General features: G+C 48.6%; 1 protein-coding gene across 1 annotated transcript in view; it reads right to left on the reverse strand.

The window, feature by feature from the left end:
* The window catches only part of WNT3A (Wnt family member 3A), an 88,236-nt gene extending 69,517 nt beyond the window's left edge, over positions 1-18,719 (reverse strand). Inside the window, 1 exon segment of the mRNA XM_032713353.1 lies at positions 18,649-18,719. Within this exon segment, the coding sequence (XP_032569244.1) occupies positions 18,649-18,719 (71 nt within the window).
* Positions 18,720-19,320: the final 601 nt, after the last annotated feature.

Genomic DNA, 19,320 nt, shown 5'->3' on the forward strand with positions numbered 1-19,320 from the left:
CAGGAGACTCCACACCCTCTCTGGCAATCTCCCAGTGCTTGGTCACTGCCCAGCAAAGAAGTCCTTCCTCATGTCCAGGTGGAACTTCCTGGGCATCAGTTCCTGCCCGTTCCTGCTGTGCCATTGCTGGGCCCCCCCTGAGCAGAGCCTGGTCCATCCTCTGCCCCTCCCTCCCTTCAGATACTTGTAGACATGGATGAAGTCCCCTCTCAATCATCCCTTCTCAAGGCTGAACAGCCCCAGCTCTTTCAGCCTTTCCCAATTCTGTTTAAATCTTGCAAAGCTAAAACTTTGCATTTACTCAGAAATTCAATCGTTGTGATTTTTGCCATAAGGGTAAGAATGGGGTAATCATCACAAAAACCAAATTGCCACGGGCCTTTGTAGGTCAGGGAGACCAGACTCACTCCCTGCAAAGCCACACGAGTTGTGATGACACCTCAGGATGTTTCTGAGGGAATCTCCCTGTTTCCAGGTTCCACAAAAGCCTAATGAAACACCGAGGTGCTTATGAAATCAGTCTGGAGACAGAGACTTTCTCACTGGGGAGGTTTGAAGCGAAGCAAAGCCAGAAAGAAGCTTCCAGAGCTTGGTTAGAAACTCCCCTGGAGTCAGGGTTGCTACAGAATTAACCCAGTTAGATTTTTGGGATGACGTGTAGGCACTGGTAAACTTCTCAAGCACAGAACTGTGCAAGCAGCTTCCTCAGCTTCCTCAGTGACCTCTTGGCTCATCCCTGCTCTGCAGTACCCTTGGTGTGACATTTGTCACTTTGAAGGGGCTCCCAAGGCTGCAGGGCTTCAACAGATTTGCAAAAAAACCCCAAAAAGAAACCAAAAACAACCCTCACCAGGTTTGGAATTTTCCAAATTCATCACCAGCCTGGAATTTCACAGGTGCTCATGGCAGAAGCCAGCGCTCAGTGGAGTTCATCTAATCCCTCTTTAACACCTAAAAGTTAGGAATCCAGGTAATGATATCACTTGGCCCTGTCTGACCTCACAGAAGAACAATCAAGGCCACTGAAGAGCAAGTTGCTCTGTCCTAAGGTAGATGTGTGGGGTAGGTGGGATGAAGAGCCTTCTGGGGGAGTTGTCCCTAAAAAAAGGAGTCAACATGGAAGCTGTAAACTGGAGAGGTTTTTAAATCACCTTTCAGAATGGTTTTAAGCTAAAGGAAGAGAGTTTAGATGAGATATTAGGAAGAAATTCTTGGCTGGGAGGGTGGGGAGGCCCTGGCACAGGTTACCCAGAGAAGCTGTGGCTGCCCCATCCCTGGAAGTGTCCAAGGCCAGTTGGACAGGGCTTGGAGCAACCTGGGCTAGTGGAGGTGTCCCTGCCCATGGCAGGGGGTGGAACAAGATGAGCTTTAAAGTCCCTTCCAACTAAACCCATTCTATGGCCCTGTTATTTCTGTGATTCTGTAATTAGCAAACACTGTTGGCAATTCAGTATTTCTCAAAAAAAACTTGTCAAAGTTCACCAGTCACAAACCATGAGCTGCCCCCTGAAAGGTGCAGTGATGAAAAATTACTTCTATTTTCCCTACAAGGCCTTGGTTGTTCCCATCACAGCCGTAAATGGGTTCACACCGTGCACACCAGGCTGGTAACAACACTCCAGTCCTAAAGGAAACTGGGAGTCAGCAGCCCTGAGACCAGTAACCATTTCTTATTGGGCAGAACCAGCTGCTCCAAAAAAACACAAATGCCCTGCACAGGATATCTGTGGAACATCATTTCCTTGCAAAAATCTTATTCTGGCCTTCAATAGCCAAATGTCACCTTAAGCCCAGAAATAAAAGCCCCAAAATACTTGTTGTCATTAACTACGACAACCCTGAATATTCTCATATTTCTGTAAATATTGCCTGGGAAAAATTCCACTGAAAAATGTTGTGTTTAAAATGGGAAGAGTTTTGTTGGCTGCACCAGAGAGGATTTGGGTCTTTTACCTCTTATCTCCAGGCAAGATCACCAAGGAAGGTCAAGGAATGACAGACACTTAAGGCTTCTCATCAGCCTCTTTTAAAATAGGGATAAAAACCTTCCAGACACTGAGTGGCATCAGAGAATTGATATTTGTGGGTGTTCAGGAACTCAGTCCTGCCTCCAACTCTGCCCAAAAGGGAGCTGTTTAGGCTGTTTCTGGAGTGGCTGGAGAGAGATACACAACTCCAGACAGTGATTCATCACATCCACTAGAAAGATTCCTATCTCAGGAAGGATGAATCTCCCTCAGAAGGTGCCCAACTTTCTAGAGGGAGGGAAGATGATTAGCTCAGATAGTTGAGCGTTACGCGGCTAAAATTGCGAGGATTCCATCCAGAGGTCGGTTTTGGGAAGGTTCTGTCGCCCACAGAGCACAGATGCAACTCCTTCCATGCTTGGAAGCAGCAGGTGTGCTCAAACTTCCTGAGAAAACCCTGTTTTCCAAACGGAGTTGTCCTGAGTTGGCAGGACAGTTCCTCAAGGATGAGCTGAATCTTCCCCATCTAACTCGAGAGGAGATGCCTCAAGATAACTTGAGTCAGCCAGTCTTTGGCATCATCATGAGACAAAGTCCCAGCCCATAAGCAAGTGGGTTGTTGGGGTGTTTTTTTGGGTGGTTTTTTTTGACTGGAAAATTCAGATTGGTTCCTGGTAAATTTTAAGGGCATTTTCCCTTGTTCTGTCCTTGGGCTCGTGCCCGGTTGTGCTCAGCCTTTTCCTAGGAATGGTTTCTATCTCTGTAGCCCTGGGAGGCTCCCAGACCAGCACTCCAAGAAATGAAATCAAGGTCTTTCCTTCAGAACTGCTGCCTTCCTCTGTGGCCATTTCCCAGGTCTGTGGGAAGCACAAGGAAAAATGCTGAGTACTCAGTGACCTCCAGGCAACCTGCAAGCACTGCCCATCCCACAACCACACCACTCTTTTTTTTCCAATGGCTAAATAGTGGTTTATGTGTAACTTCATCATCTCCACATGTTTAAAACCTCTTCAGGGCTCAGGAGCTGGCTGTGAGAAACAGGAATTTAATGTCAGTGCCCAGAAGGTCTCTGACTGTGGAGGCAGTAGAGCAACTGCCCGTGTTGGCTGAAGGTGGACACCAGGATCCCAAGGACCTCAAGTTCTCTGCCAAAAACAGTGCAGTGGAGTCAACCTCAGCACGTCCTTTCTGCAAAACCAAACCCACCCTGAAACAGCTGTAACTGGAAAGCAGAGAAATGGCAAAATCGTGGGGTTTTTTTGGTAAAAAGAGTTTGGTTTTTGCTTTTTCAGGTCGGTTTCTCAAGGGCACTGAGGTTAGAGGCACAGGCCCAAGCTACTGGGAGTCAAAGCCGGGGTGTGAGCCGTGTGAACACCCACGTGAACGTTTTCTCCACCCCCCCCCCCGGTAAATATGAACCAGCTCGTGTTTGTTGCAGGGAAAGAGGATTCACACGGGCAGTTACCACAGAAAAACTGGCATCTCGTTAGTTCACACCCTAAACTTAGCTCGTGGTGGTTTGTTCATGTGCCCATCCCCGGGGTGCCATTCCCGAAGCGGAGTCGGAGGACGAAATGTCCCCTTTAAACTCCCAGTCAGCAGCTTGGTGGTTGTGGGCACCTACCCCTGGCATGGGAAAAACGAGCTGCAGAAATTCCTTGCTTGGTTTGGGAGCAGGGTTTCGAACCCAGGTTTCCCAAAATCTCAGCAGCACACCCCTTTGCCAGTGGAATATGCTGTTGCACAGAACTGCCTTAATCAATTAGTCACATTGATTGAGGCTTGGCCAGCGCTGGGGATTGAGCCAGGAACCTCTGGAGCTCAGAGCAGGAGCTCTCAACACCCATCACCCCCGAGACCTGGGTGCAGATCAGATAAGGGAGCACAGGGATGGGTTTTTTGCAAGTGCTGAAGCCCAGTAGGACACACAGAAGTTCTGCAGTTCTGCCTTTGCATGCCCCAAAACCCCATCCAGCCCCAAGCCAAGTTTTGCTGCACGTTGTCAGATGTGTACAAGCCTTAACTGGGCTCCTTCTCTCTCCTGCAATGGGATGGGAGATGGGACTGAGATATGGCAGCAATTTCCATACATTATTGCTGGATGTCCCTGATATAATACATGTATAATAATGTGCTGTGTATCAGCCCAGCACAGGAAAGACTCCCTGCTCTCAGGCTGGATCTCAACCTGTGTGACCCAGCGGTACCTGAGCAGAGAAAATGACAGAACTGCCCAGATATTTGAGGATAAACACAAAGCAAACACAGCATTTTCCTGGCCCAGAGTCAAAGCATGAAGCAACCAGTAGGATCAAGACCTAAAGGAACTCGGAGTCTTAAGACACGAGACGAAGAAATCACTCCAAAGCAGCACTTTCCTGGCCCAGAATCAAAGTGTGAAGCAACTTGTAGGATCCTAAAGGAGCTCAGTGTCTAAAAAGATTGTCCCAAAGTCTGTTACAGTCAAAAGAAGTTTTCCTTTGAGTTCCACCTGTCTTTGGAGCAGAAGCTAAAGCTAAGAGGGATATGTGCCTCTACCTACTTATGCATATACATAAAGACATATGTATTATATATATATTTAACTACCTTCCTTCATGGTCCACACTTCTACTCTCCAAAGAATCCTCAAAGTAGTTCCTAAGTGGACTTTTCTAGATGCCACTGGGAGCTGCTGACACCAACCCAGTACTTAAAAAGGGCTTACAAAAATGAGGGAGAGGGAACTTTTTACAGTACTTAAAGGGGAAGAGTTTTAACTAAATGAGGAGATTTAAATTAGATATTGGGAAGAAATTCTTTTCTTGGAGGGGTGATGAGACACTGGATCAGGTTGTGGATGTCCCATCCCTGGAAGTGCCCAAGGCCAGGTTGGATGAGGTCCTGAGAACCTGATGCAGTGGGTATGATGGGGGGATTGGAACCAGATGAGTTTTGAGGTCCCTTTCAACCCAAACCATTCTGTGATTCTATGAAACAGAAGATGAGTAGATGAAAACAAAACCAGAGCAAGGAGTTATTCTGTGGGTGCTGAAACCACTGAGCACTGACTCCTCTGTCCTTCTGTCTGGATTCGGGATGTCCCGGGAATATTGCACACCCAGGAATTCTTACTCACGTGCACACACACACATCTGCACACACACTGCAGCCCCTGGGAGGGCTCACATCACATCTCTCCTCTAGTTAAATGCCCCTTTTTGTGAGACTTGTGGGTATCTGATGACTTGTGGACATCCAACGCTTTTGAAAACCTCTGCCAAGTGAAGCTCCTTGGGCCGAGAGGTTCAAATGTCATTGCAGGGATGAACAGGCAGCAGGATTGCTTAAGTCTGGGATCACGTAGAAACTAGTTCTAAGAGATGGAATAGAGGAGAAGTGGATCTGAGAGCCCTTCCATGAAGTCCCTCTTCGCCCCCAGCCCGCCAACCCCTCCAGGACCATGAAGACCACGACCTGAAGGACATCATTCTTTTACACAGACTCTCCCCTTACAGCTACAATCTTCATAAGAACACTTTGGAAGGGACAGAGTTTCACAGAAAAAGGGACCAACACGACTAAAAATTACACAAATCACACCTGAGGTCTCTCCATCTATTCTTTCCTAAGATTAATAATCAAGTCTAACTTAGCACAGCAGCACCTAAGGCTAAGTTCATGCCTAACTTACCACCCAGATAGTTTTAATGGCAAAACCTAAGACCTGATATTTAGTCAGTTTAGAGTTCACATCACCTCCCTCACTCTTCCACCGTATTGATGCCACTGCATCCTTCTGGCATCAAGGAAAGCCCCAGGTATCTTTTCTGACGCCTTTAAGATCACAGAAATTTAAGATAAACCAAACTCTTCCTCATTCACAGTAACAGAAACAGTCTGGGAATTCGAGGACTAGACAGCACAAGTGTATGAATAAATTTGCACAGATCTTATCAGCAAGGTCAGCAGAACCTACAAATCCGAAGCTCAGGAGACAGTATAAGTTGTTGAGTTCTCTGCAGTGATTTCAGAACCATGCTTGGCTTTGAGGGTGGTCTCTGCCACGGTGCCTCCACTTGGCAGCTCACCAGTGGTTACAAAAATCAGTCCACTTGAGGAATTCTTTGCCAAATGGTGCTGCTGCAGGAGCCCTTCTCTTGAACGAGCCTTTGCGTTGCAGGCTGACATCACACAAACCAAACCCATCAGACATCTGCAGAAATACAATACATGGGGTCCTGCAGCTGAGGGCAGGATGAGCACAAGGATTTGGGTGTGATGGAATTGGAGCATCTGACCCAACCTTGCTCACCCAGGCACCCAACCAGTCACCTTGGCTCTCCTGACCACCAGCACAGGGAGATGGGCTGCTGCGGGGAGTCAGTGCCTCCAGAGATGGACACCAGTGATAGGAGTGCTGAGTCACACCAGGAAGTGTCAGCCTCCATTCATGGGCTGGCAAGGGAGCTGAGATGACTCCCTCAGATGGGATGTCCAGCCCTGAGATGGAGTGTGATGAGCCCTGCTCAGCCGTGGTGCGTCAGCGCCGTGCGCGTCGTCTCTACAGCGGAGGACAAACCTAAACCCTCCCCTCCTGCTCTCTGTCACACTGACTCATGTGTGTCCAGCTGCCCTGGCTGTTTGCCTCACCCCAGCATGGTTGTTTTTTTTTAATAAACGGTGAGTCAAAGGTAACTCCAGCCCAGCTTTTCCTCCTGTACCTCGGGCTCAGCACAGTGACCCCAAATTGTCCTTTGAAATGGGATGTGGGCACCTGCCTCTGACAGAGACTGCAGGAAACTCTCTTGTTTCACAGCTTTCTGATTCTCATCTGTCCAGGTCACCAAGCTTTTTTAGGCTTGTCAAGGAATATGACCAGAGGTCCCATGTCCCTGGGATGTGCTTTAACCCCTGAGTTCTTTTCCCTGGTTTATCACAAAGTCTGCAATTCATTAGATAACCAAGGTTTTGCATATCACCCCGCCCTGCTGGTACTAGAGATTGCCAAAACTGGGCTCCAAACAATTCTGCCCTATTTCTGGCCCGTGTGCAGGACCAAATTCCTCAATTTATTCTGAGAGGCAGCAGGAGCATCACTGTTGCTGGCAGGCACCAGCACGGTACCTGTGGCTGTAAATATGTCCCAGACTACATAAATCCTGAATTTAGTTTCTCTGCTAGAATTTGGAGAATCTTCTGGTCCACATGGCAGTTAAACTGCCATTTCAGTGGAGCTGATAGAAAGCTGCTGAGAACACACTGCCCTGTGTTAGGGCTGAGTTCCAGCCTTCATTCACCAGGAGACGTTTCATCAGCAGGACAGATGGACTCCTGCTCCTTTGGATCACAGACTTCCCATGTGCCCGTGGGCAAGTTGCACCAAGGATTTCAGTGGCCACTGAATTAGCATTTCCCTGTCTGATTCCCAATCTTCTGCTAATGTGCCTTATCTATTCTCTTTCAACTCAGTCGTTTGCCCCATCTGTCTGGGCCTTATACTCAGGCAAGAACCAGTTCCCACTGTGCCCTTATTCTCTGTTGTGACTCTGAGGTTTTGCAATCAATCCACTAATACCCATGACCTGTCCTGTTAGGAAAGGCTGTGATCCAGTAAGCTCCTTCCTTATCCACACGATATTCCTGTTAGCAATGACTCAGTGTTAACTACCTCTTATATCCATTATTCTTCCCAATTCTGATTTAGGTTTATTTAATCCAGCCTGGGGCACGCGAGGATGGATGAGATAATTTCTGGATCAAATGATTTAGTGGTGCTAGAAGCTGTTGCACCTATTTTTGCAAACCCAGCAGTGGGGTGCATCTCGACTAACCCAAGGTGTCTAATTGTTGGACAGCTAAATCTGTGCTTCTTGACTTCTGTTCTCTCTGTGGCACGTGAGAAGAAATAAGCACTTCAAAAAAAAAAAAAAAGAGAAAAGCAACAGAGCTAATCCACTTTTCCTCAGAATGAGGAAATTCAGAATGAGCTGAGGGTATTCATGGAGCAGCCACTGCAATCCACTGACAAGGGGCAGCTCAAGAAAATCACTTAATTGATCAGGTTGCAGCAGTACCATCAATAAATCCGAGGCAAAAAGCACGAATTATGTGTCTAAGTAGGCTTACACTTCCCTCCTGTTCCTTCTCCACTTGCACTTCCACAAGCAAATCTTTCCACATCATGACCCAACCACATCCCTGCTAATGCTGCAGCAGAACAGCTCTCAGGGCCTGGAGATCAGGCTGCCAGTTTTTAACTCTATATATTTATACTATTTCTAAATAGAAACATATCCAGGCCTTGAAAAAAATCAGCACACTTTGTTCAAGGGCTGGGATGGGATGAGATTCCCAATCCCTGAATCCTTCATGGTAGAGAATAATAGACCATATCAATATGCACTTCAAGAGGTTGGATGGGGCTCTGAGCAGCCTGGGCTAGTGGAAGGTGTCCCTGCCCGTGGCAGGGGGTGAAAAGAGATGATCTTTCAGGTCCCTTCCAACCCAAAGCATTCCAGGATTCTGTGATCCTGGCATCCACAGAAAGGTCTCCCCTCAGAGCCTGCAGGATGCTCTTTCCCACCACTGTGAGGGAAACCAGAAGGAGAGGCAGCACTTCTGTGACACACAGGATCAGTGTGGTCCCCAGCTCTGCTGCTTTGGATTATTCATTTCCTGTCAAATCCACCTGGATGGTTCTTCCCACGGAAGAATGTGAAAGAAATTGATACTTAAAGAAAATTCCCTTTAAACACCTTTCTGAGATCTGGGATTTTTGCTCAGCTCTTCCTCACATGTGTGGAATGACACAGCAGAGCTTCAAGTGGAGAATTTTTAAACAGAATTGGTCATTAAAGACACCCCTTGAAGGGTCCTTCCAATGGAAAAATCCTCTTTCAGCACTCCAAAGGTCTAAGCCTTCAGGAAAATTCAAAGCAAAAATTCATCTGCCTAAAAGGAGATCTCTTTGCCTGTCCTGGTCATCCAGGATCCTCTTGCAGGGAATGGTTAGAAAACTGGTACAGCTGGGATGAGATTCATCCCATCCAAAAGTAAATGTCTGACACAGATGAGTTGCATCTTATTTCTCTCCACTCATTCTAAAAGGACATTTGGCTGGAGAATGCTAAAGCTTCAAGAACCTTCTCCCTCCAGGAGGGATAGAAATCAAACATGGATCTCCTAAAAACACCTTTATCCAGGGTTTTGTGCCTCTGAAGGAAGTCTGAAGGCAAATTCTACAAATCTCATCTGATGCCCAGTAGCATTTCCCCAATCTTCCCTGGGATTTGGATGGAGTCCTACCTGCCCAGACCGGTCCCTTTCCTCCCAGCTCCTGCAGGCTCATTAAAAACCTGGGAATTCTCCCTTAAGTGTGTGTCCCCCAGCCTGCAAAGGATTTGGAGTTGTTCTCTGTCATGCCACACAGACACTGTCGAGCAACAGGCTCTATTGTTGCTCCTCTGGGGGCAGAGGGACAGACTGAATGGAAGGCTTGGCATCCGTTCAAGGAGCTTCATTCCTGCCTTCCCACCCCTTGGGAAATATCTCTATTAGACAAGGTGAACCCTCTGGGAAGTAGAAGGAACTCCTGCTCTGCTTGGCTTCATTTTACAGGCCTGGCTACAGCAGAGATGGACTGTGCTCCATTTATTCCAACGGGAGTCCCGTGGACGGAATTCTTCCCAGAAACCTGAATGTGCATCATTTTGGCCATAAAACTGTTCCAGCAGAGATGTAGAGAAAACACAAAGCTGGAAAGGGAAATTAAGAGATGCAGGCCAGGAAAAGGGAAAAGGTTTGGATTTCAGGGAACTGGAGGAAAGACAAAATCAGGGGAGCTCTTGGAATGCAGATACAAGTCTTGCATTAACCAGAGTGGCCGTGTCCTTCTGCTGAGATAACTCGTGACAGGGACACAAGAACACCACTTCAGATCTCATTTTAAGAAGTTTTTAAGGATAAAATTCTATTACAGTCTTGAGGTGATGACTTGTGGATGTGGTTGGAGGATGGTGGGAGGCTCTGGATGTGTTTGAGGATAAGGAGCATGAGGAAAATGGATTTGTGCTCTGGAGAGTCCTGGATTAGAGGCAGGATTAAATATGTTACAGAGGAAGCTTCAAAACACTCAAGCTGCTCAGGCTTTCAGCAGCTGGGCTGAGACATGACAAAATACCACCTGGTGTGGATTTGTTGTGGAGAGGAGGTCTGGAGGGTTTTAGTACCAGCCTGGATGGAATGAATGTTCCTGCAATGGCTGCACCCCTTCCAGTTCACCAATGGGCACTGCACACCTTATTAAAATACAGGAAAATAGTGGAGAAAAAGCCCCTGATTTGAGCCATGTGAAATGGGAGCCAGGCAATGGGAATTACAGATTTTAACAGCGAGGAAACAGGCAAGTGAGCAAACCCTCCAGGAGGATTCCCTGTGGGGTGTAATCCTGGATGACAGTGGTGGAGGTATTTCTGAGCTGATTTCCTCAACTGTTCTGCAGGATTTAACCAGTCAAGTTCAGTCAAAGAACTGCACCATAAGAAAGTTCCCACTTCTCCCCATCACAGAAAGGAGCCAAGAGCTCCTGGCTCGGGTGGAGGCTCCAAAATTGCAGATAGAATAAATGAAGTGGATTCCACCCCAAGGCTTTGCTCAGTTGCCTGCAGACAGACATGAAGTGCCACTGAGATGTTCTGGGGTTTTCGGGCCTCCATCTCCTGCTGAGAAAGGGGCAGGTCATCAGTGGATTGTGGACAATCCCTGCCAGGCCTCTGGAGCATCCAGGATGCCACCAAATATCTTAACTGGCAGTAGAACCTCTGCAGGGGCCTCCTTAAGGGAACCTGGGCACCTTCGTTTTTGGCCTGGATGTCATTCCAGGAGGGGTGTTTAAACTGAATGCTGGGAATGATGCAAGGCAACCAGGAGAGTTCCCAAACCTGGGGTGAGCACGAGGCCAGGCCTGAAATGTGAGGGTCTACCACGACCTGAGCTCAAGGAACCCCTGAGATACCCTCTGAGCCTTCCAGGTAAACCTACTCCAACGCCCTTTGAGCCTACAGAGCCCTTTGGAATGGGAGAAATGAGCATCCCAGACCATCCCAGACACCTGGAATACCTTGTGAGGCCGGTGATGGAAGAAGGGAACCAGCCCACGGTGCTGCAACGTGATCTTGGTGAGGCCTGAGAGTGTTCAAAGATGCCAGAAGAGAAAAGCATTTCACACCAACAGAGTGTGGAGGGATATCCACTTGGAAAAGAGCCACAGCACCCCTGCCAATAACTCCCACCATACCAATACAAAGCATAACTGGCTATTATTGACACCAGGAGACCAAAGGCACCTTGAAGTCCTTTGATGGCTCAGGCTCCTCAAATGCAAAGCCCCCCTGAGCAGCAGCAACATCCAAGTGGGAAGGGGACTGTGAATATGCAGGTGACAAACCAGGAAGGGAGACAAACAACACCTTTGTGATGCAGAACAACTCTGCCCCTGCTCACAGCCTGCTTTGAAAAGCTGTGCCCTATGTTAGGAGTTCAGAAAAAGGGAGTTAATGTATCAGTTCTTCTCCCTCCCTTGTTTTTTTTGCAAGTTCCAGTAGAATTTGGAGGGAACCCACGAACTGATGATTTTTACGTGTTGTACAAAGGTGACAAGTGGGCTTGGTGAAAATCCTTCCATTTTTACAGAAGGGAAGAAAGGTCAGAAGGGGAGAAAAACACCACAAACAGCCTGGGATAGATGGAAACAGCTGGCACAGTTTCAGGGGTGGTTTTCTGCAAGACCAACCTTAGGTCTGATCCAACAAAGCCCTGATGGTTACACAGTGGGAGGGTGAGCATCCCTGACTATTCCTCTCCTTGCAGTTTTCAGTCCTACTGAATTTTATCTTGGCTCTGGGCCTTCATTTGGCTCTAAGTGGTGACAGCAAAGCAGAGATGGGGGTGTTTAGTGAGACCTTTCAGTCTGGGAATGCTCTTGCTGCAGCCTTGGGGCTCTGCCTCATCCCGTGTGTGAAGAAGGCAAAAACACCCTGCCCAACACTTCTCCCCCTGCTCTTTGCCCTTCCTTTCCACTATATTTTAGTGGGTTTAGCTGGTAACATCACCCCAGCACTGGCCACCACCTGACTGGGCAGAAGGCACCAAGCTCCACATCACCAGAAGGCAGCGAGTGCCTGTTTTGAACCTTCTCCTCCTTTTCAGCCACGATCTCCAGACCTCCTGCGTGCTCCTCCTTCCCCCTACACCCCACAGGGTCTCCTTTGGCATCCAGAGCAGGATCTTGAGCCCAGTCCTGCTCTGAGAAGGGAATTTCAGCACGGATCTTAGTGGGACTGGTAGAAGGAGGCTGTGAGCTCACACCAACCGCGCTCACCATGCCGGGAACAGCTCAGCTGTCCAAAGGGAGCATCCTGACTCAGTGCCCGGAGGATTCCCCCCTCGACACACTTGAGCAAGGCCCGTGAAGTGCTGTCATTAAGCCCAAATAAAGCCCTTTGAAATGCGGCCGGGCTGTTTGAGTCACGCACTCGAGGAACGCTGAGCGTTCCGCATCAACCCGCGCTTGTCCCGCTGGGATTTTCCTGCGCAACCGAACGCGCAAAGGGGGAAAAAAAATATATATATGCTCCTCGTGGGGTCTGACACGGAACGAACTCCTTCCCCCGCTGCTTTGCACCCATGATAACAACCAGAGAGAGGCAGGAATTGGTGCAGAGGGTGGCAACCCCCTCCTGGAAAAGCGGCAGCATCGCCGCAGGGCTGGAGCGGAGCTGCCTCATCCCGCAGGGAGCGGGATGCGAGCAGGAAAGGGATCCCAGAGATTCGGGATGGAGACACCAGTGACTCAGCCTGCTTTCCCCTGGTACAGTCAGCAGTCCTCGACTTTCCTCTCCTAGAAGAAACCATGGACTCACAGCAAAAATCAAGACACATTCTTTAAAGGGAACGGTCAAAAAGCCTTTTTTTTTGGCCAACAGAAAGCAATGCAAAGCCCAGCCCCCTGTTCCAGCTACTCTGGTTGGAGATGTCCCTGCTCATTGCAGAGGGGTTGGTCTAGACGACCTTTAAAAGGTCCTTTCAACCCAAAGCTTTCTGTGATTCCAAATGCTCAGAAGTTTCCAGGGAGAAATCTCAGAGGTGTTCAAATGCCTGGGCAGGACATGTTTCACCTCCGGGGTTACCAGAAAAGGGCTGGGGAGCAAAATTATTCACTTTTCCTTGTCTTAGTTAGGAGACAGTTTGATGCAATGCCTTCATCCAAAGCTTTGAATATCTCATGGCTGGTTTTCAGGGTAACTTATCTAATAAGTCCTCTTAAAATTCAAAGAAACAAATCAATTAATACGTAGCAGGACAACACAATTTAGTAAAAAGAGTCTGAAATCTGAGTAGATGAGGGATTTTCTTCAGCACACTGGGCTTTTGGGAGAGTCCCACCTTCCCCAGGTTTGAAACAGGGGCTTCCTGCTAAGACCTTGTAAAAATTTCAGTTCCTGCTGGGAAAAAACCTTCTTGTGTGAGCTTGGCCCAGTCACTGAATCTCAGCAAACAGCTCCTCCATGCCTGGACTGTGCCAGGAGCAACACAAATACCATTGAGCTGTTTCTCCATGAAAAAGGGAGGTGGGAAATAACTTCCCTTATCCTTTGCACGCTACACCCTATGCATGGAATGGCCAGAGCTGTTTTTTTACCACTTACATCCACACAGCAAGATCCCCTTGACCCAGTTCTCTCCACCCTGTTGAAGTTTGGGGGCAAATCACCCGTCCTGCCCTCTGAAAATCCAAACCATTGGGTGAGTTGGTACCTGAGCACAGGCTGAACCAATATTCCATGATTATACACTGCCTGGAAGAGCAGGGCCACGTCAGGTCCTGTTGTAACACAGGTAAAAGACAATTCCCAAGCCTTGGGGTGAGGGTGGGAGAGAGACACATGTGGAGGGATTGCACTGTGTGCTGATGGACTTTAACATCCCTTCAGTGCAGGAGGGGAGGGGATGGACGGAATGTCATCACCTTGGAAATGTCAAAATCCTCACTCCCAGCTAACGGAGAAGGGAAGTGGGGGGATGCAGTTCCTGTTTCCCAGCTCCAAAGATTACTTCAGGAGCCTTGGTTGCTGCACACACGGCCCAGGCTGTCCCCTGGGTGACCTTCCAGGGCTCTGCTTCCCTCCTGGCTAAAGAGGGATCATCATGTTAGGCTGCTCTCTGCCAAACTAAGCTTTGCTTTCTCCAGAGCGGAGCCTGCCAAGGCTCAGCTTTAAGTTCTGCAGGATTTGCAACCGAAGGAGAATCGTGTTCCTCATGGGATCCAGAACCTGGCCTGGCTTTTCCCTGTGTAAATCAGGGGCTGTTCCACCCACCTCAAGGGGGACAGATCCCAGGAGAGACCTGGACCAGAGCACGAGCCAGGACTTCCCCTGTGCACGATGCCACCAACCAGGGACAGGCTCAGCTGCTGCACCGGAGTGTGGCTGGAAAAATGCCACTTGTGTGCCTGTGGGCAAAGCTCCCTCCCGCCTCACTCCCCTTGCACTGACACCTCCTGAACTGCAAAAACAGGGATGGGAAGATCAGTTGGATCATCCTCCCCAGTCCTCTTGTAAAGTGGATCCTGCAGAACATCACAGGCTTTTCCAGCTTTGTCCTACGTGGACGAGCAAACCCGACAGAGCTGCTGTGACCAGTGGTGGGGAACAAGCAAGAGCAAAGCCAGGGAAGGTTTCCAACACACATCCTCACATCCTTCATGTCCTCTTTCCAGAGAGCAGCCTGGCATCTCCAGGAACACTCTGTCCACTCAGACACTGGTGCTCCCAGCTCACCTCCTTTTCCAGCTCGTTACGGGGCGATCCCATCCCACCCCACTCTGGATGTGACAGGGGTGTTACAGGGAGCAGCAGAGGGGACAGGAGCCCCACCACGACCAACAGAACACAGGAAGGGACAGACATTCCTGCCCCAAAGTGATGCCACCACATCAGATGCCAAGCCAGTGCCCATCTCCTCCCATGAGACATCCTCTTCCAGTCCCTCTCCGGGCACACATTGACCACACACATCCCCAGCAAACCCCAGGCTGCCTCACACCCAGGAAAAATGACATTTCAGATGCCAGCTAACTTTTAATTCAGCCCAAAGAGCCTCTCCTGGGATCATGTCCCCTTGCACCAGCACCCTGGGCTACTGGAAGTGGAGATTCCCAGCATGGAAGTTTTGTGTTAATTTTTGTTGCTGGTTTTTTTTCCCTCCTGAACCAAACCCTTCTGAATCTTTTCTTGCACTCTGACTGTGTTCAGACCAAGTCAGGCCAGATACCACTGTTCAAACAATAAAATAAATAACATAAAGTGCCTTTTTTTTTTTTCTGTTCCATGTGGAGTCAGTCAAGGCAGTGCAAACTAGGGGGGAAAAGTTTTAATTTTGTTAATGCTGCTACCGTGACTCCACATGGACCCCAGACTCCCACAGGACAGGGAACAGGTTAAATCTAACCCTCCCTTACCCACGAATTCTGCTTCTGAATTTCCTAAGTCTTCCTTCATTCATTCCAATCTCTCTCTTCTTTTTTTTTTTTTTTTTTTTTTTTTAACAAACCAAAAAATGAACAGCACTAACACTTAGGGAAAAAAAAGAAAAAAAAAACGCCAAAAAACAACACATTTTTGCTCTTAATCTGGCCCCCTGGGTGTGGAAGAGCCTGTTGCTGCTCCCAGCAGCTCCTTTAGGTTGAGCAGCTCAGTTGCTGCTGTGCTGGAGAAGGTCCCGTGGGGTTACTGTGGCACGATAAATCACGTCAGCACATCCCTAAAAACTCGGCACATCTTCCAAAGGGAGCTCGTCCCTCTGCCTTTATCACTTCTAAATCGTTGCTTTGAAAGCCTCTTTTATCCCGCTCTGTAAATACTGTTATTTTCTGCTTTTAAGAAGCTCCCACTGCTTCCCCCTCCTCCTCCCTCATCCCTGAAAGGACGTGGACGGAGCCCGGCAGCATCACTGCTCTGAGGGATCGTCTCCCTTTTGCTCCACCGAACTTTTCCCAAAGATTCCAGGCATCTGGATCCGCCAGCGCTGCTTGGCCTGATTTAAACAGGTGCCGTGGTGGGAACAGGAATTTCAACAGCTCAGCCAAGTAAGAAGCTGGAAGGGTGGACAGAACTCAGGGCAACAGGGACACGTCCCCTGCTCCCCCTGATAAATGCACACTTTATATTTCCCCTCGTTTTGGGAGAATAATTAACCAAAACCTACAGGAAAATATAGTTTCTCAGTCCCTGCTTTGGCACAGGTTTTCTCCCCAGTGTAACTCTCCACAGCCCCCGTGTGCTTCGGGATGAGTTTACTCTTTAATTAGAAAGTATTGTTGGGGAGGGGACACAGTTTGGGGAGGGTCAATGAGAGATTTTCTGCCGAAAGCAATCAAATCACTGCGAGCTGACACAGGGGAGGCTTTAGGCAGAATGTTGAGATGGATTGTTGCTGTTTGCATGGACAGACTGAAAAATTCCTGGTCCTCTCCTCAAAAAAGAAAATAACACCACTACACCACACACACAAAAAAGAAACAACGGAGAAAGACAAGGGGAAAATTAAATTAAAATAAAATAAAGCAGCGTGACATCAAATCAGGTGTTTTGGGACTGCCCTGGACTAGGAGACAAGGAACTTTACTCCCGATGTTGGGATGTGCATGGATGTACCCAGGGGACCCCTCCAGGCCCTGATTCCCACGTCTCCAGGGCTGCTCCAGCCTTGGGGGTGGCCGTGGGTTTATATCTTGCTTGGGGATAAATAAAGAGGGAAAGGTTGAGGATAAATAAAGCGAGAAAGGGGTGGGTGGTGGTGTGGGAGGGGGGAGTGAGAGGGAATTTAGGCAGCCAATGTAACAGCTCCCGGCCTCTCCCCCGACTCCCCCACCCCAATCAAACCCTCCTTTGCATTTCCATGGCCTAAGGGGGGTTTCTCCTTGCGAAAGAAACGTCTAAAACCGCTCCTTGGCACCGGGGACGGACGGAAAAGAAAAACAAAACACCCCAAAAAACCCCAAAGCGTCGCCGCTGCCGCCCCCCCCCCTCCCTGCACACACCTGATACCCCCGGCTCGGAAAGGGAGACCTCCTGCCCCTCTCTCCATCTCCTCCTTCCCAACCTTTTTCCCCCCGACAGCCGCTTCTCCCGCAGCTCCGGGAGCGGGGACAGGGGACCGGAGAGGGGGGGGGGGGGTCCCTTCGCTCCCCTCGCTCGGGTGACAAGGGAATATTTATGTTGGTATTGGAGGAATGCGCTTCCTTCTCCAATCAGGAATGCAACCGGAGTTTCTAATTATAAGTTAGATGGTGGCTGGGAATAAAAGATTGCTTTTTAATGACTCCCCGTCCAGGTGCTCTCTCCGCCTGTCTTCCCAGGAACACATTTGCATTTTATTGCTTTTCTCCCCATCCCAACGAATTCCCTGCTTTTTCAGACATACCTGAAATAGTTGGAGAGGCTGCTGCCTTCAACACCCTCAACCTCCGCACCGCCGGGCAAGGGAGGGGGGGGACGGCGGATCCCGCCGGATCCCGCACGGATCCCGCACGGATCCCGCACGGATCCCTCCCGAACCCCGCGACCGGCTGGGGGGCGAGGGGGGGGGGGGGGAGGGAGGGAGGAGCGGGGAACAAACGCACTTAAAAAAAAAATAAATTAATTATGATGCTCAGGATTTTTTTTTTTTTTTTCGGTTTGTTCGGGGGGCGCTTCCGAGCTGTTCGCCGGCGGAGCAGCCCCTCTCCCACCCGGCGGAGCTTCCCCGAGCCCAATTACCTCCGCGGGGTAATTAGAGCAGATCGTGCGCTCACACGCCTTGCCCAGCACCATTTGCTTTTTGTGGGGGAGTGAGAGAGAAAAGGCTCTTAAAGGCGTAGGGTGCTAAAGCGCGGAAAAGGCAAAAAAAAAAAAAACACCAAAACAAAGAATCCCCCAAGGAACTGCGACCTCCCTCCTCTCCTTCCCCCCCCCCCCCCCCAAAAAAAAAAAGTGCGTTATCCCCGGGAAAAGGGGCGAGAGGGACCCGCCGATCCCGCGCCGGGCTCGTCTCTCCCAGCGCCGTCCCCGCTCCCTGCTCTGCCTTCCCAACACCCAGGTTGTGGAGCCTTCACCTCTTTCTCTTTCTTCTCATCCCCCCCCCCTTTTTTTTTTTTTTGTTCCCCCTTTCCCCCTAAATATTCCTTAAAGCGAAGGGGAGGGGGGGGGGAAGAAAATTCCCAAAACTTTTCATCCTTTCCCCCCCACACACCCCTTTCCTTCCACCTGACTAGCTCGAAATCACCTTGAAATGCTCATGTCAACTTGTATCATTATCTCTTTAATTCAGGCAGCGCCTTTTGTTCTTCACAGGAGAGGATCAAAGCACTTAAAAAAAAAAATAACTTTCCGATCGCTCCCTCTCGCTCTCTCTCTTTTACAGTAGGAGAAGGAGAGATCAGGTAAACCCAGTCAAAATAAACAAAGTGAATGCATAAATAAAAGAGGTGAAATGCAGGTTCTAAGAACTTGCTGGCGCTGGAACAATCCCACCTCTTTAGCTGAGTGGCAACGAAAGGAGAATTTCAAGTCATCTTAAGCGCAGGGGTTGCAGAGAAAACAGAGGAGGGGAAAAATAAATGAAAATGAGAGAAAAAAAAAAAAAGAAGAAGAATAAAACTTACCACCAGATTGGGTAACTTGACAGAGCCTGACTCAACCCACAAAGAAACAGGAAATATCCAAAAGAGGCCATTGATGAAAAGTTGTCTTTTTTTTTTTTTTTTTTTAACCAGAGTTGCCAAAAACCCTTTCTTCTTCTGAGGCAGGATGATTATTTTAATAATAATATAATAATAATAATAATAATAATAATAATAACAATAATTTAAAAAAAAAAAAAAAGTCAAATGAAGTGAACTCAACCCCGACCAGGTAAATCCTCTCTCTCGCTTCCTCTACTACTCTCAAGGAAAAAAAAAAAAAAAAACTCAGAGAGGTAAAAAACTCTTCTCTCAGCCAAGACACTGAAGGCAAATATTAAAAAAAAAAAAAAAAAGAAAAAGAAAAAAAAAAGTTTGAAGTAGCTCTCTTAAAAAGGACCCAATCAGCACTTATTGCCAAAGGGAGAATTCTGATGCTTTGGCTTGTTCTGTCAATCAGGAGCGTGAAGTCAGGAATGAGCTAATTGCGAGGAGATAGTGTTTTAATACTCATTAGGGGGCACGTTGGCCCACAAGCCAAGGGATAAAATGTAGTTTTAAAAAGGGGAAGGAAGATTTAGGGGGTTTAAATAGACAGGGGGACCCCTGTGGATTTGGGTAGCTATAACAACCTGCCCGGATTTCACTCCCTGG

The sequence above is a fragment of the Chiroxiphia lanceolata genome, chromosome 1 (assembly GCF_009829145.1).
Source record: "Chiroxiphia lanceolata isolate bChiLan1 chromosome 1, bChiLan1.pri, whole genome shotgun sequence".
Lineage (NCBI taxonomy): Eukaryota > Metazoa > Chordata > Aves > Passeriformes > Pipridae > Chiroxiphia > Chiroxiphia lanceolata.